At 52.8% G+C, this 13,316-nt stretch overlaps 1 protein-coding gene across 6 annotated transcripts in view; it reads left to right on the top strand.

The window, feature by feature from the left end:
* The window catches only part of ZFHX3 (zinc finger homeobox 3), a 191,335-nt gene that overhangs the window by 144,444 nt on the left and 33,575 nt on the right, over positions 1 to 13,316 (top strand). For 4 of the 6 annotated variants that reach the window (XM_077309607.1, XM_077309608.1, XM_077309609.1 and 1 more), the window contains 2 exons: positions 5,269 to 5,500; positions 10,327 to 10,374. In XM_077309607.1, the coding sequence (XP_077165722.1) occupies positions 5,269 to 5,500; positions 10,327 to 10,374 (280 nt within the window). The remainder of the gene's footprint in view (positions 1 to 5,268; positions 5,501 to 10,326; positions 10,375 to 13,316) is intronic. The other 2 variants (XM_077309611.1, XM_077309612.1) reach the window with 1 other exon arrangement.

Below are 13,316 nucleotides of genomic sequence, written 5' to 3' on the forward strand. Positions count from 1 at the left end.
ATTGAGATATGGGGGGGGGGGAGCCAAATTTTGTAACCCGCCTCGAGCCTTCGGGGGGCGGGTAATAAATAAATAAATAAATAAATAAATGCTAAGAGTAGTTTTAGAAAGAAAAACTATCCATGAATAAGGATTAATGAAGGATATATTTTAAGCAGCATAATAGACTGCTTGGGAATTTAATTGTTAAATCATAATAAAAGCATAGACAGAGTCTAGAAAGAACTTGAATCTGTTCATTGGCTGGACCTGTCCAAAGCATCCTGCCCAAAGTTGTTGCCTTCTCCTGAGCATTCTAGTGACGTGTCACTCCTGCCTCTCGTTCCTGCATTTCCATGGCGCAGAGCCTCGGCATGGAGCTTGTCCAGGGGTGAGTGGCCCCTGGTGGTGAAAGGGCTGGATCTGAACTGAAGGTCAAGAACTTATGCGTGTGACCGTGTTTTCCTTTTTAATTCATTCAAAGAAGGTGTTTCATTAAAATATTCCCCAAAGGAGCCTGTCTTGTAACAGCTGCAGCCAAAGGAGTTTTCTCCTGCCACATGCGAGCAGATGGAAGGGCCTTCCCTCCTTCACAGGGAAAGGCTCCATTTGCTAGGCCCTGGACTGGCTGACTAGTGCATGAAATAGGCTGCTGGCCTAGACAGGCCTCTCGGCGTTGACCCTGTGGGGCCCTCCTCTTGAAGTTCTTGCACACATGGCCTGGGCAGCTGGCTTTCTATCAACCGGAAAAGTGTAAAGTGATGTGCTCGTGGTGGTCAGAAAGTTGTGTGGGGTCATTCAACCCCAGTGAAAGCTGGCAGCTCCTGGCAAGGATCTTGCCCCCCCCCCCGCCTCACTTTTGGCTTGTCAGGATTCATCTTCAGCCTGTTCTGGGTCAGTCCGCTGACCATCTCTTTCTTGTTCAGTCACTCGGGACCTGTTTCCACTGGCATTGGTGGACAACACAGCTTTTGAAGTGCTGCAGGATCCAGATGGGCATCATGACTGCCCTGTAGGGGAAGGAGTGTCAGGCTGTCCGTGGTAATTTCTTGGCCCCAAATCACCTCCTGTGTCACCTTTATTAAATTGCATCTTGTTCTCATTTGCCCGTTTTTCCATTGTGTTCAGATCTCGTTGAACTCTGTCTCTATCTTCTGGAGTATTTGCCAGTCCTCCCAATCTGGTGTCATCTGCAAACTTGATGAGTAGTCCTTCCACCCCCTCATCTAGATCATTAATAAATATGTTAAAAAGTACCGGGCCGAGCACCGAGCGCTGAGGTACTCTGCTACTTACCTCCCTCCAGTCTGATGAAACACCATTGACAACAACTCTTTGAGTGCGGTTCTCTAACCAATTCCCTATCCACCTGACTATCTGAAAATCCAGATTGCAGTCCTTCAATTTATCCATCAGAACATCGTGGGGAACCTTATCAAAAGCTTTACTAAAATCCAAGTAAACGACATCAGCCGAATTTCCATGATCCAGCAAACCTGTCACTTGGTCAAAAAAGGAAACCAGGTTGGTCTGACAGGACCTGTTGGAGACAAATCCATGCTGACTTCCTTGGATCACCAAATTGTCCTCCAGATGTTTGCAGATCGCTCCCTTTAATATTTCCTCCATTATCTTACCCACAGCAGAGGTCAGACTCACTGGTCTGTAGTTTCCCGGGTCATCCTTCCTCCCTTTTTTGAAGATCGGAATAACGTTTGCTCTCTTCCAGTCCTCCGGGACATCTCCAGTCCTTAAAGAGGTCCCAAAGATGATGGACAAGGGTTGTGCAAGTTCTTTGGAAAGTTCTTTGAGCACTCTTGGGTGCATTTCATCCGGCCCAGGGGATTTGAACTCGTCCAGTGCAGCTAAATGCCTCTCAACAACCTCTCTGTCTATGTCAACCTGCCACCCAGACACTATCTCTTGGCTACTGCCATCGCTAGATGTGCCTAAACCCTTTGACCTGTGGGAAAAAAACAGATGTAAAATAGGCGCTGAGCCTTTCTGCTTTCTCTGCATCCTCCGTTAGAGTTTGTCCATCCGCACCCAACAGTGGGCCTATTGCCTCCTTTACTTTACGTTTGCTCCTCACATAACTGAAAACTCTTTTCTTGTTACAGTGGGCTTCCCTGGCCAATCTTAGCTCTCTCTCGGCTTTGGCCTTTCTGATGATTGAAACGTCAACCTGTCACCCAGACACCCAGACGTTAATCCCTTCTGGACTCATTTCAGCTGAAGGCCACCTTAGCGGGTTTCTGATGGGGCTTAGGTGTCATAGGTTGAGGTGACTCTTTGTGCTTCTGGTATGGTTTGCATTTTGAATTTTGTGGGCCACATTGGGTGTCTTGGCCCAAGGCTGGTGTGCAACGGTCAGCAGCAGGCATAGGCCGCACACATGCCCATAGGGAGGTGGCCAGTGAGAAACTGCATGCTTGTTGTGGGGGCTGCTGGTTGTGGTTCCCTAGGTGGAGCCAGGGGGGAAGACATTCTGCACAGTCCTTTCTGGCTCCCTTGGCTATTGGCAGGCGTGGGAGGGGGACTTGGTTGTCCTCCCCTGGACATACGGCATCTCTCCTCTAGGAATGGCTGGAAGCAGTGATTAATGGGCATGCCTGGGTGCTGGTTTGGCCAGCCTCCTCACGGCCCGTCTGGCTCTCCTCAGGGAGGGGGCTGGGCTGCTCTCGGAAGCCTGCCTGAAGAGCCACCTCGTTAAGGACGGGTCGTTTAGCTGGCCTGCTGAAGTCGGGCTTTGGCCTCCCTCTGGGCTTGAGCCCCTCCTCATTAAGCTGGCCGGGGCTATTGATTGGGCGCTTGTGTTTGGAAGAGTCTTACTTACTCCATGCATTATCTTGACAGATTGATCAGACCTGATTGAGAACCTCTTAAAGGAACGAACGGCTGTAATGGGAAAGTTGGACTCTGTCATCCGTTAGGGTGATTCTGGGAGCGAGAGGAACAAGGCTGACATCTTGGAACAATTGTATTTACAATTAACATGGCTGAAAACGATTGCCTCTATTGATCCCCCCTTCCTGCAATTACAGGCCCATTGTTTACATTCCAGCACTTCAGTTATAAAAAGGGAATTCAATAATTATTGCATTATTTAAAGTTAAAGTGCCACAGAGTTTGCTGGCAGTGCTTGCCGGTTGATTTAGCGTTCAGTGAAATCTCTGCTGAGCTCTCCGTCTTTAGGCTGAGCAGAACTGGGTTTTAATGAGGCTTGGTGGGTGGGGCACAAACCTACCTGCGGGCTGCTTGCTTCAGTTATTGATGGCGGGGTTGGGGTTAAGCACAGTCAGGTTCAGCCACAGGACTTGGTGTCTGGCTTCCCCTCAGGGTGCTGGGAAGAGGCCCAAGTCCCTGCTCTGCAACGGGACTCAGGAAGACACCTGTCCCTTTCCCTGCCGCTTGGCTTCTGGAGCAGAGAGGAGAAGAGCTGGTCCAGCAGCAGGGGCAACACATGTGCAGTACAGGAGGAGTCTGGCCCCATGTTGTCATTGTCTTCTTCTTCTTCTTCTGCTTCTGTTTCTGCTTCTGTTTCTTCTGCAGCAGCAGCAGCAGCAGGGAGAGGCCTGAGACCAGCCTGGCTGAGCTGAGCATAGAGGCTGGAGGGGACCCTGCTCTTCTGCTGAGCAGAGAGCCTGTGGCCATGTGGGTGGACCCTCCCATGTGGGTGGTGCACAGGAGCTGGCCCCTCTCCCCAAGGGCAAACCAGATCTTGCCAGGTACAAAGGCGAGGTGGCAGGGGGAGTGTTGTTACTGTGGTGGCACAGCAGGCATCAGCTGCGGGATGAGGTCTCCCTCCCAGCCAGGTTCAGAGATGGAAGGGCAGGCTTCCCTTGCGCAGCCCCCAAGGAGGGAGGTGCACTAGCCCATCCCCCCCCCCGAAAAGACTCCAAGTGGGGAAGAAGGCCAGCAGGGCCACCCTCCAGATCTGGGGGATCCCCTCTTCTCCGCTCAACTGCCAGAAGAGGAGGAGGACCTTGAGCCAGAAGCCCTGCCGGGGCCTGCCTTGGAAGTCTGTGGGCAGGCTCTGTCCTCACTGATCCATGCAGAAAGAGGCCCCTGTGGGAGCATGCCATAGAGTGCCCCGCTGTGCAGGTATTGCGGGAGTAGAGTGGGAGGAGGGGGCCATCGGGAATTGGGCCAAAGATTGAGGGGGCTGAGGGCTGCCTGTGAGGCCCGCTGGGCAGCATCTCCCCATTTCAGACCCATTGCCCACAGCATGGTGCGAGGGACTGCTGCCTAAGTTGTCCCCCCAAGCAAGTCTTGGGTGGTGAAGACGCAAAGTCCCCAAGCCCCTCTTCAGGGGCATGTAGCCCAGGTAAGCAACCGGGGCACACAAAGCCCACCAACAGGCCCAGGGTGGTATCTGGGGTCACTCCTCCCACCCATCCTGCACTTCTGGCCCACCTAAGCAGAGCTTTGTGGGCTATGCCCAGCAGGCTCCAGGCTTATTATTATTATTATTATTATTATTATTATTATTATTATTATTATTATTATTATTATTTGGATTTATAGCCCACCACTCCCCTAAGGCTCGTGAGAAGGGGGAGGGCGATGTTACCAGGAGCCGTTGACCTCCGCCGTAGGCCTGGTAGAAGAGCTCCGTTTTGTAGGCCCTGCGGAAAGCTGATAAATCCCGCAGGGCCCGCAACCCTTTAGGATGCTTTGGGGTGATCCTGCGTCGAGCAGGGGGTTGGACTAGAGGGCCTGTATGGCCCCTTCCAACTCTATGATTCTTCTGACAGCTCATTTCACCAGGTAGGGGCCAGGACCGAAAAGGCCCTAGCCCTGGTTGAGCCCAGACGCACCTCCCGGGGGCCAGGAATCACCATCAGGCGGCCCCTCAAGTATGTGTGTCCCAGACCGCAGGACTTACTTAACTGCCTTCATGCTGCCTGGCCCAGTGCAGGCAGGAGCCCTTGGGGGGCTCTTCATGGCCCAGAGCCCCCTGGGAGGCAGGCAGGCAGGCAGGCAGGCAAGACCTGTCGTTCCCTCAGGGTCCTCCTCCTAGCCCTTCCTAATTTAAAATGAGTTTGAAGTCTTTCCTGGGCCACGTGTCTGATTGACTCCTCCTTGGCCATTTGGGAGGGCTAATGGGAGCCGTCCAGGAATTAGCCTTTCCCAGGGGCACAAGAGTCTCTAGTTTGAAGCAGGGCCACCTACAAGCCCAGAAAGTCCCGGGCTGTTCCTGGCTGTGGCTTTGGCCTGGGAGGCCCTGTGGAGAACCATCTGTGTGCTCCCATTGCTCACCTGCCCCCCCCCCTTTGCCCTCTGCAGCACCTTCAGCATCATGAGAGCGGCGTGGAGGGGGAGAGCTGCTACTACCACTGCATCCTCTGCAACTACTCGACCAAGGCCAAGCTAAACCTACTCCAGCACGTGCGCTCCATGAAGCACCAGCGGAGCGAGAGCCTGCGGAAGCTGCAGCGTCTGCAGAAGGGCCTCCCTGAGGAAGAGGAGGACCTGGCCCAGATCTTTGCCATCCGGAAGTGCCCTGGGCCCGAGGGGGGTGAGTGAGCTGCCGGGCCCCTCTGAGGGCGGGCGGGCGGGGGGGTGGGGGGAGTGTTGCCTGGGCTGCTTTTCAGGGGGAAGGGGGCGTCCCTCGCTTCCTGTGCTAGAATTGTGCCAAGCCTGCTGTCGTTTAGCTGGACTTGGAGAAGCCCAGGTGAGGAACAAGATAGCTGAGGACTTGCTTCCTGCCCTCCCTTGTGGGGACCTGGGCCAAGTCTGGGGCCTGCCTTGACCACCTTCCTTTGGGGGAGGAGGGGCTCCTTTTCCTTTGTGGATAGGGAATGGCACCTCTCTCCAGGGTGCTGCCTCAGCAAGTTGGGTGGGAGGGGAGGGGGGTGATTTCTGTGGTCCAAAGTACATGCTGGGCAGGGCATAATTGGAAGGGAGAGGAAGGGAAGATGATTGTCAGCCACTTTGAGACTCCTTTGGACAGTGCAAAGCAGGGCAGATCTTCTTCTCCTTCTCTTCATAGTTGTTTCCCAGTACTGATACCCTCGATTGGCAAGCACTGCTCGTTTCTCTCTTGTCCTGCTGGTCGCTGGCCTCTTCCTTTCTGGAGCATGGGGGGGGTGCGGTGTGGCCAGAGCGCAAGGCCTGAGTGCTGCTGTGGAATACTGGGGGGGGGGGGTCTCCACAGATACTTGTTTGTTTAGATAGACACTTTTGCTGGCCCCTGAGAGCCAGTTTGGTGTGCTGGTTAGGAGTGCGGACTTCTAATCTGGCATGCAGGGTTCAATTCTGCGCTCCCCCACATGCAGCCAGCTGGGTGACCTTGGGCTCGCCACGGCACTGACCAAGCTGTTCTGACCGGGCAGTGGGGCTAGCTGGGGCCAAAGGCTCTTGACTCAGGGCTGCTCGAGCTGAGGAATGCGGGGAGATGCAAGCTGCTGGTGACTTCCCCTTCGGTCACCAGCGGCCCCGGAGACTTTTGGCATGAGCCGCCCAGGCAGAAGTTTGGGACGGAGCAGCAGTCAGAGCGGCCTTGCAAGCAGTGGAAGCGTCCTCTTGGCCAGCAAGGTCGTTCATAACTTGGCTGCGCTGCTGATGTACAGTTGGCGATATTGATTGATTAATGTATAAAAAGCACCAAATGCATTTGCTTCTGTGGAAGTGCATAAAGTGCAGCGAGTCTCTCTTTATTTTCACCTCATCCTTTTGTTTGAAGGACATCCCCCCCCCCTTTGTGTTGCGGGCTTCATTTAAGGGGGCCACAAAAAGCCAGCTTCTGCCAAGTAATGCCTTCACAAAAGGAACATTGATTCCCATCAGTGTCGCTTGAGTGACCCCTGCTAAAGAGGGAGGGGCTCTCACATTAACCCTTCCTGGCAACAGGCTGCTGTCTCCTCCCCCCCCCCAGCCCCACTGCATAGCCCTTTGGCCAAAGCCCACTTTGGGGTGGGGGGTGTCTTGTGTGGGGGGGTTCCCATGCTGAGGCCCTGCGCAGAGCTACTTCCTGGTTGGTAAGTGGCAAAGTGGGGGGAAGATGAACCCGGGGAGGGGGGGTTGGCAGAGGTTTGGGAGGCAGATCAACCCCCACATTGGCATAGCCTTCCCCCCTTGTCTCCTTGCCGCCCCTTTCCTATTGCAGCTTGGGGTTTGGGCAGGAGTTGTCTCGGGTGTGGCTGGGCTCCTCTGGACTCTGCCGGCCTTACCTGGAGGGGCCACAAGAGCAGCTTCCCCTGCAAAGGCACAGCTGGGCACCTTTTTTGGAGGGGAGGGGGGTGGCAGTCTAGGACCTCCTTGTGGCCATGTCCTGTTTTCTGGCTGCTGGTACAGGAGGGGGCCTGGAATGGGCTCGGCCAGCCAGGGGCCAGGGCAGGGAGCCCCTTCCTCGCCTCCTCTTCTGCCTGATAAACCAGGAGTGGCAGGACTTACTGAGCTGGCTCTCCTCCTTCTCCCTCAGAAGTGTTCCCTCCTCCCCGTCTGCACGGTTCCAGTGGAAGGCTCCTTGGCTGGGTCTGGAGCACCAGATATGGTAGCCGTTTGTCCAGTATGGCTGGCTGGCTGGCTGGCTGGTCCTTCTGCCAGATGGTTGATCAGCTGTGCCAAAGGAGGAGGTCCCAGCTGACAGGGGCCAGCATGCTGAATCAAGCCCCATGCCCGTGGGACTGGTTTTCTGCCCCAGAATCTCTCTCCCTTTCCTTTTCAGAGGCTGGGGGGTGGGGGCACGCATGTTTGGAGCCAGCCCCCCCCCCCCTTGTTGGGCTGAGAGCAGCTTCGAAAACAGACACAGCTCCGCAGTCATGAGCCTTCTTGCTCCAGGCCAGTCGCCCTTGGTGGGTTGTGATTCTGAGGATTTACTGATGTTTTCCATTTTGGTCTTTCACTTGGACCAAAGCTGCTCAGGGCCTGTTCTCAGGGTGCAACCCTCCCCCTCTGGCAGCTAGTTCACCAGAGCAGCAGTGGTCATGACACTAGTTGTGGGGGCTTGGCAGGTTCTGGACGAACTCATGTAGCTTGCCTGTGCAGTTTTTACACAGTATTTTGATTGTGTGTATCTTGAACGCTGCGGAGGATATGTACTTTATGGATTCTTGGTAGTAGCGTTAAACATGGCACTGAGAGGGGAAGGTGATAAATGGGGTAGATCCATGCAACAGGAGCAAGGGACAGGGACTCATGCAAGCGGTTTGCACTGGAACAGATGGTTTGGGTTGAGGAGGACTTGAGTTTTGTGTCTGAACATCTCCGTGCGGTGTGTGCCCCTGTGTGCTTTCCTGGGAGGGTCCTGCTGTCAAAGTGGTGCTTTGGGAAGAGCCATGTGAGCCAGTGGGAGGTTGGCAAGGCACAAAAGTATCTGCTGGCACATGGCTGGTGCCAGCTTCTTTCCAGAGCCATGTGCAGGGCTCTGAGATTAAGACCTTGGATTCCTTTGTTAAGAGACAGCTCGGTGGCCAGAAGGACAGCCTGTGCCGGGGGCGGGGGGGGGGCTGTTCTTCTGGGGATGGGTGGCATCACCGGCTGGCCGGACAAGGGAACTCAGCCGGAGCATCACAATAGGGAAAGCAGGAATCCAGGTGGAGTGGACATATGGCCTCAAAGGAACCATCGTCACCACGTTCTGGTTGGCTTTCCTTACCGCTGTTCTGCCTGTCGTGGTGCAAGTGTGTCAGGCCTCTCATGGCTTTGCGCTTGGCATGATATTTAATAAGGAGCGGCTATAAGTCCTGCACAGTCCTGGGGGAATTGGAGAGAGAGAGATTGAGAGGTCACTTTTCCTCCCTCTTCCATAATAGTGGGACTCAGGGGCACAAGATGCTGCTGCAGGGCTTAGGGCAGACCAACGGAACATTTCTTGACAAATGGTAGAATGGTGGAATTCTCTGCCCAGGTGGCACCTGCCAGCCCCTTTCTTGGCACCCATCAAGGGTGTGTAGGAAGTGAGCAGGACCAGCCAGGGCTTTTTCTCACCTGTGGTTTCAGATTGGCCACTGAAGAGCTAGTCATTGGAACATGGTTTCCGTGGGGGCAGCTGCAGTTTCTGGCAGTTTTCAAGCCACGGAAAAACCTTTCCCCCAGAAAGAAGCAAATTTGGGTAAAACTTGAATTATATGCAATACTTATAGTTTTACTCCTTTAATAACATTAAAATGCATTATTCTAACTTATTTAGCATATAAATTTCAAAATGTAATCTATCTATGTAATTCAGAAGTTATAAATGCCTTATTTTTGTACAAGCAAAATTTCAAATATGCCCAGTGCAGTACTTGAGAGAAAGCTGCAAAAGGATGCCCTGGATGCTGCTTGAGCACCTGTGCCTTACTTTTGCGGCCCGGCTGGGGAGAGGCAATTTCGCAGGGAAACCTTCCGTTTCCCTTTGAGGCCTTGGTATCCTTTCTTCCCATTCTGGACTTTGTTCTTCTCCCTGCAAGGTCAGGCAATACGCTGCTTGCTACCCACCTGGTGGTCTGAAGGAGAGGTGAAAAGGTCAACCCTGTCACCTCTAGAGGAGGCCAGAAGCATTGGAGAAGGCCCCCTTCCAGAGGTCCAGTCTCCTCCTTTGAGAGGCAGAAATGCCTTTAACAGCATTCCCTGTCGATAGCATGCCCATCTAGTCTCGAAAAGTGCTTCACTCATTCTAAAAGAGAAGACGTTTCATGGGAGTTGTTTCCTGTACTCCCCAAAAAACAGGCCTCGGGGGAAAAAACAAGTTTACACACACACACACACTTTCCCCTGAAATTTTTGAGGTTCCCCCCGGCCCCCACAGGACTTGATTTTTTCTGTTTCCCCCCTCTTTCCCAGGGTGATTTTGATTGCCTTCTCCTTCCATGGACTTTCTTAGTGTATGTTGTGTCCTCAGGTTCAAGATGGAAGGGCACCCTGCACTTAGGGGCTGGACAGTCCCATCAGTAGTAACGGGCTGTGGGGAGCCAAGGGAGCTATGCTTGCTGGCCCTGCGTGGCAGCTGGTGGGATGCTGGACTAGAGAGGCAATGGTTTTTCTCTTGCCAAGGTGTACGGAGACATCTCTCTCTGATGGGGATGAGGCAGAGGCTCCGGCTTCCTTTCCCCAGGTGTCTGCCACGTGACTTACCCCTCCCTCTGTCCTCCGGGTGGCCTTTGTTCCCTCCCTCCCATTGGATGTGACTCTTCCTTTTTGACTTTCCAGCGTGTGTCTCATGAGGATGCAAAATCCAAGAACCAGATCTCTCAGATTTCAGGGTAAAGTAAAAGTAAACTCTGCTTGAAAACACTTTAGCAGGGAAGCCAGGCTAATTGTAAATCAATGAGTCTTAAAATGCAGCATTGATCTCCAGTTAGAAGTTTGAAAGGGAAAGCAGTAATTATTGTGCTCTGAAGGTAGCTCTTTCTCCCCTAGGTTCTGGGCCGAAAGAAGACTCATTAAGGGCGGCAATCTGGAATGTGGGTAATAAGTTTAAAAAGTACTTTTGTGATACTCTTCCTGGGTTAGGAATGATGGGAGTCTTCCCAGGTTTATAGTTTAGCTTTGACAAGATGTGCTTTCCTAGTTGGCTTGAGCTTGGCTGGGTCTTGGCGCCCTTCCAGTGCCACTGTGTGTGAAACAGAGGGTGGCTGTGCTTGTTTCGGCCTGCTGTATCTGTGGGTCTGATGGGGATGGTTTCCCCGTTCCCTGGGAAGCAGGAGAGCTCACTTTCTGGAGCAACTGGAGAGTGGCCAGTGGGCCTTCTGCACAGGCTGACCCTGCCCTTGGTCTGCCCTCAGCCCCCATGCCAAGGCCCAGAAATAGGCTCCTTCCTTCCTCTCTCTGCCTGGGCAGGGGACAAGCCTGCAACCACAGCTAAACTAGGGTGACATGTCAAGGAGGTCTTTGTTTTTCTTTATTCTTTATTAATTTGCATTTATAGTATATGCTGCCCTCCCTTGCAGCTCAGGGCAGTTTACAGAAAATCTTAGATGAGTTACAGAGTACAAGATAAGTTTGGTAACTGTATCAACATCAACATAGTATAGCATATCAAGTTCAGGTAACTTCTTCAGCAATCTCAACGTTCATGCCATCATAACAGGATGATCTGGATAGGCTCAAGAAGTGGGCTAAATTGAATAAAATGAAATTCAAATGTAAAATTCTGCATTTAGGTAGGAAAAACCATATACCCCAATATAGGATGGGGGAGACTTGTCTTGGCAGTAGTACATGCAAAAAGGATCTAGGAATCTTAGTAGACCATACATTGGACATGAGTCAGCAGTGTGACTCGGTGGCCAAAAAGGATTTGGGGCTGTATCAAATGGAGTATCGTGTCTGGACCACAGGAGGTGATGGTACCACTTTGCTCTGCTCTGGTTCGGCCTCACTTGGAGTCCTGGGTTCAGTTTTGGGCACCCCAGTTGAAGAGGGATGTAGACAAACTGGAGTGTGTCCAGAGGAGGGCAACAAAGATGGTGAGGGGTTCGGAGACCAAGACGTATGAGGAAAGGTTGGGGGAGCTTGATCTGTTTAGCCTGGAGAGGAGATGACTGAGAGGGGATCTGATAATCATCTTCATATAAAGGATGGAACAGAGTTGTTTCCTCTTGCCCCAGAGAGACGGACCCAAACCAATGGGATGAAATTAATTCAAAAGAAATTCCTTCTCAACATCCGGCAGAAGTTCCTGACAGAGCGGTTTCTCAGTGGAATAGACTTCCTTGGGAGGTGGTGGGTTCTCCATCTTTGGAAATTATTAAGCAGAGGCAGGATAGCCATCTGACAGCGAGGCTAATTCTGTGAAGGTTCAAGGGGGTGGCAGGTTACTCTGGATGAGGGATATGGTTGTGAGTGTCCTGCATAGTGCCGGCAGCAGGACTAGATGACCCAGGAGATCCCTTCCAACTCTGTGGAAGCTCTGTGGAACTGTGATAACTTGGACAGGGTGCGGATCTCCTGTGGGAGCTTGTTCCACCAGGTGGGGCCAGGACAGAGGCCCTGATCGAGGCCAAGAATCACTAGCCGGTTGGAGTTGGCTGAGCATAGTGCTCTTGGTGGGGTATAGGCAGAGCGGCAGTAGTATGAGCAGTGCTGACCTTCCTTGGTCCAACTGGTGGTGGAGGTCATCCATCAGGGTGACCAGCACTGTTTCCACTCCGTGGCCCGGACAGAAACCTGACTGGGACAGATCTAGGATTGAAGCTTCATCCAGGAATGCTGATATTTGGTCCGCAGCAGCCCTTTCTGCCATTTTCCCCATAAACGTTAGATGTGACGTAGGTCAGTAGTTGGCAGGCTCCCACAGATCCAGAGACGGCTTCTTCAGCAATGGACGCACCACTGCCTCTGTTAGTCCCTCCAGGAATTCTCTCATCTTGACAGAGCTTGGAGAGTGCATAGGTGGCCTTCTGCAGACCAAGCAGGCCCTCAACACCTTTGTGGCCTTCCACTTACCCCTAAAGGCGGGAGCAGGCACAGTGGGCAGGCACCTTGACTTCTTCAGCAGGGTTGCAGTTGGGATTCTCTTTCTCTCCCTCCCTCCCTCCCTCCCTTTGAAGCAAAGAACTGCTTGTTCACATGAGCACATGGGCCATCTTGCTCCCTGGACAACGGGGCTTGTCTGTGCGCTGGTTTTCTTGCTGTCAGGTTGTGGTTGACTTCTGGGCACCCCTTGGTGGTGGTGGGGTGTTCAGGCCAGAGGAGGCTGGCTAGCTGGGGCTCTCCAGGCCTGGGCCATGACCATAAATCAGTTGGGCCCCAGAAGCCAGTCCTCTAAATCTGGTATTGGAGTACTGGCCCCTCAGGGCTGTTGGTGTTAGGCAGAGGAGCGGGGAAGCATTTGCATCCCCGCTCCTCTGCAGAAATTGAAAGGGTAATTTCGGGCTGCATTTTTTTTTTAATTCTATACCGCCCTTCCATATGACACAGGGCGGTTTACATACAACATCATAGGGGATACATGGAGCGAGTCAACATATAACATAGTCAATATACAACAATAACAACCCAACAGAGGTTGTTGTTAGCCAATGGTCATGATCGCTCTCCTCTGTACCCTTTCAATTTTATCTACGTCCTTCTTGAAGTGAGGCCTCCAGGACTGCACACAGTACTCCAGGTGTGGTCTGACCAGTGCCGTATACAATGGGACTATGACATTAGTGTGTGGGCAGGTTGCTCGACTTCTTCTGTGTTTCTTTGGGGGGGGACCTTTGACAGCTGACCCAACTACAGCAAAACGGGGCCTTCAGAAACCAGTGCTGAAGGGCAAGGAGAAGGCCTCGCCATCGGAAAGACCAGCTTTGCTCTGACTCCGACCTTCTACCGTGCGTTGAAGCGAGTGGCAGCCGCTGGCCAGAAATTGATTGCATTAATTGATATGCCAATAAGAGAGCTTGTTACCTCTGCCATTGGTT

The sequence above is a fragment of the Paroedura picta genome, chromosome 14 (assembly GCF_049243985.1).
Source record: "Paroedura picta isolate Pp20150507F chromosome 14, Ppicta_v3.0, whole genome shotgun sequence".
Taxonomy (NCBI): domain Eukaryota; kingdom Metazoa; phylum Chordata; class Lepidosauria; order Squamata; family Gekkonidae; genus Paroedura; species Paroedura picta.